The sequence below is a fragment of the Limulus polyphemus genome, unplaced genomic scaffold, assembly GCF_000517525.1.
Source record: "Limulus polyphemus unplaced genomic scaffold, Limulus_polyphemus-2.1.2 Scaffold4757, whole genome shotgun sequence".
In the NCBI taxonomy this organism is placed as follows: Eukaryota; Metazoa; Arthropoda; class Merostomata; order Xiphosura; family Limulidae; genus Limulus; species Limulus polyphemus.
In genome coordinates, this window is record NW_013670367.1 from 20,686 (window position 1) to 23,920 (window position 3,235).

Consider the following 3,235-nt stretch of genomic DNA (forward strand, 5'->3'; position numbering starts at 1 on the left):
TCATTTTATGGACTTTCTAGAATTAGTATCGTCATCATGATTACCAGCTCTCTATAGCAGTGGTTCCCACCTTGGGGGTCCGCGAAGGTAATACCATCTCATTAAACTAAGTTTTTTAATACTGATGTTTTTTTAATTGCACACTCAATTATATATGTCTTTTAGTTGATTGTGAAAATGGGAGAACGAGTTAATTATTAGTTATTCAAAACAGTTTGTTGGGTAGGCGGAATCTTTCAAAAATATGGGGTCCATGGGGGGAAAATGATAATAAAAGGGGTCCTTGGTGGAGAAAAAGTTGGAAACCACTGCTCTATAGCAACACCTAAATTAGTACATTGAAAATATATTTTACAACAATATAATTGTTGCTTTGTGAAAAGTAACTCACTTCCCTAATAAACTGATAGGAACAAAATAGTATGGCATTATGTATAATACAATGTTTTGTTTTGAGTGAAAATTGTATTGTGTACTCAAATACTTAATATTAAACTACACACTTTTAAGGTTTTCATATCCATAAAACTTAAATGTCATATAACATTTTACTGTTGTAGATTTTAAGTTATTTTCAATAGCAAAGTTGTTGTGAACTACTTGTGATTATTTTAATAATACTAGTTTTCTTGAACTAAGGTAATGTTTTTTTATCATTTGTTGCATGACTAAATGCTTCAGGGCTCGAACTGCCCGTTGCGATTGCCACAACACTGAGATTAATTGGCCACCAAAAAACTCCTAAGTGGTGGGCATAATTCACCATTATTAATTTATAGACAACCTAATAAACACTTTGGCACTTCAGTTAGTTCTAGTTAAAGCAATGACAACTTAGCTAACTTGCTGGACAATGAATTTTAACCCCTAAGCTTGTTGTCAGTCACCGTAAGCAATGCGTCTCACCTCAGAATTCTATCCCCAGTCATCAGCAATCATCTCTTTAATTAAAGTCAACGAAAAGTTTTACGATAGAAATTGTCTATCGAGTTACGATGTAATCGCCTGGGAACAATCAATGGGTGACCACTGCCGATGATCAGTTATGACATACACTGATGTTCTCACCATAATACACAATCAGGAAGTGTTAATTGTCACTTTATTATTGACAGTTTACAACAGGTGAGTGCCAGGCTTTAGCATGAGGCTAGGTAAATAAACTGTATGCGTCCTTACTCAGCACAAATATCAAAACTAGAAAGCCACTTGTTAGAGCATAGACCCTACTCACTTCCAAAAAATTGAGTGAATTTGTATTTAAAAAAGATGACTAATTCCTCGTGTCGAAGAACACCAAATGTAAACCGCATCACAATATTTTTTGATAAAGTTTTTTTAAAAAAAAACATCCGAGAAGTTCTTTAATATGAATTACATTTTATTTCCAGTATAAAAAAAATATTGTGAAAAGTAATTTAAGAAATATTATAATATTTACGACATGATAAGTATTTAAATTATTTTAACTTGTGATAAATTTACTCTTGGAACACGAGTAACACCTTGTTAATCTGAACGTGAACAAGCTTGCAACTTGTAAGAATCCATCTGGAATGTAGATTTTCTGCTATGAAATGAAATCAAAATGAATGGATATATATATCCCCTGAAAACTTACATGTTGGAAGATCTGATTTCGCTTCAGCACAACTTTAATTTGAGATAAACTGTAGTTTAGTAGAGAAAATATGCATGTAAAGTGAGGCCAGTATTGATTCCTGTCAGCAAGAAGCAAGATGTTTTTCGTACATATGAATGATGACTCTGCTGTTGATCCTGAGACTGAATAAGAAGTAGAATCTGATGTATAGATTGAACTTTGTGAGTTTTTAGGGGGGGGGGGGACAAATGACTTCCAAGTGCCTCAACATTTTATGATATATACATTTTTGTGTGAAATATTCCTAAAATATATTTATCAGAAGTTTGTTCGGGACCTCTGCATACCACGCTGGATCCGCTTCTGAAAAAGATGGATATGTGCCAAAGTGGACAGGGAGGGGGAGGGGGGCAATTTACAGTACTTTTGGCCTTGATATCTTGCCAAAATTATAAAAGACAGTCTAATTTTCTATAACTTTTATTTAAACAGTTGTCAATTATTCACACAGTATACCTTATACTAAAAAGAAAACAACTGGTAGGTTTTGTAAACATAGTTGTTACATTCATGGGCGTCTGCAGGGGGGGGGGGCACTTTGTCCTTCATGGAAAATGAGAAACATAATTCTTACTTTATTCATTCAGCATATGTATATGATTCTTTTATTCATTTCACAATTCTTTGCCCTCCCCCATGAAAAACTTTGTCCCTCCCCCTGGAAAAGTTTTTGAGGATGCCCATGATTACATTGTTCAGCACAAGCTTTGGGCCAAGAGCACATTATCTAGTGTATGCTCACTTACTCTGAATGAACCAGTTGAGTATAGGCATGCCATTCAAAATTAGAGGTATGTATATGACATATTCTTGTTTATAACACCCCTCCCCCTCAATACACCACTGTTGATTGGTGAAAGCATAAGATTTTCTTTATACAAGAAATATTTTAGTTTTCTCCCACCTTATAAACCTATGGAAGTATGTTAAATATGTATTAAAAAAACACTTCTTTTTAAAATTCCCCAAGAAGAATACTTCTCATGTTTTTTTTTGTTGTTTTTGTTTTTTGTAATTTAAAAATTGGTGAGTACAAATATTCAAAGGTTTGTCAATGGTTTCAGACATGGTTGCCATACCTGACTTCCCATATGGAGGCATGGAGAACTGGGGACTAGTATTTTATGCCATGAGTGCATTATTGTCTGATCCTGATGAGTCATCTTCAAATAGTCAACAATATGTGGCTGAAGTTATTTCTCATGAATTAGCTCATCAGGTAAGATAAGAAGAAAATAAATAACTAATATACCTCAATGCTTTACAATATTTTATATAATTTATATTGATGGCTTTATTAAAAATATCTGTTCTATGAGAAATGAAATACTATATTCAAGAAAAAAAATTACATAAGGTGCATAGAAATAAAGAAAAGAATGATGAATTTATTAGGGTTATAAAAACCTGTAACCATGTATGTGTGCACAAACTCAACTAGGGTAAATCATGTATGCAGCTAAGGTTTTGAGTTTAAAATTCTGCTTGTCGAGAACTTTTGTATCATCAATCATTAGACCATGATATTGTTTGTTGCAAGTGAAAAAGGAAATTATTTTCCTAGTTAGTAAT

The 3,235-nt window shown here is 33.2% G+C and overlaps 1 protein-coding gene across 1 annotated transcript in view; it reads left to right on the forward strand.

Moving 5' to 3' along the window:
* The window catches only part of LOC106471646 (endoplasmic reticulum aminopeptidase 1-like), a gene marked incomplete at its 3' end in the record, with an annotated part of 77,048 nt that overhangs the window by 17,386 nt on the left and 56,427 nt on the right, over positions 1-3,235 (forward strand). Inside the window, exon 4 of the mRNA XM_022400263.1 lies at positions 2,728-2,882. Within this exon, the coding sequence (XP_022255971.1) occupies positions 2,728-2,882 (155 nt within the window). The remainder of the gene's footprint in view (positions 1-2,727; positions 2,883-3,235) is intronic.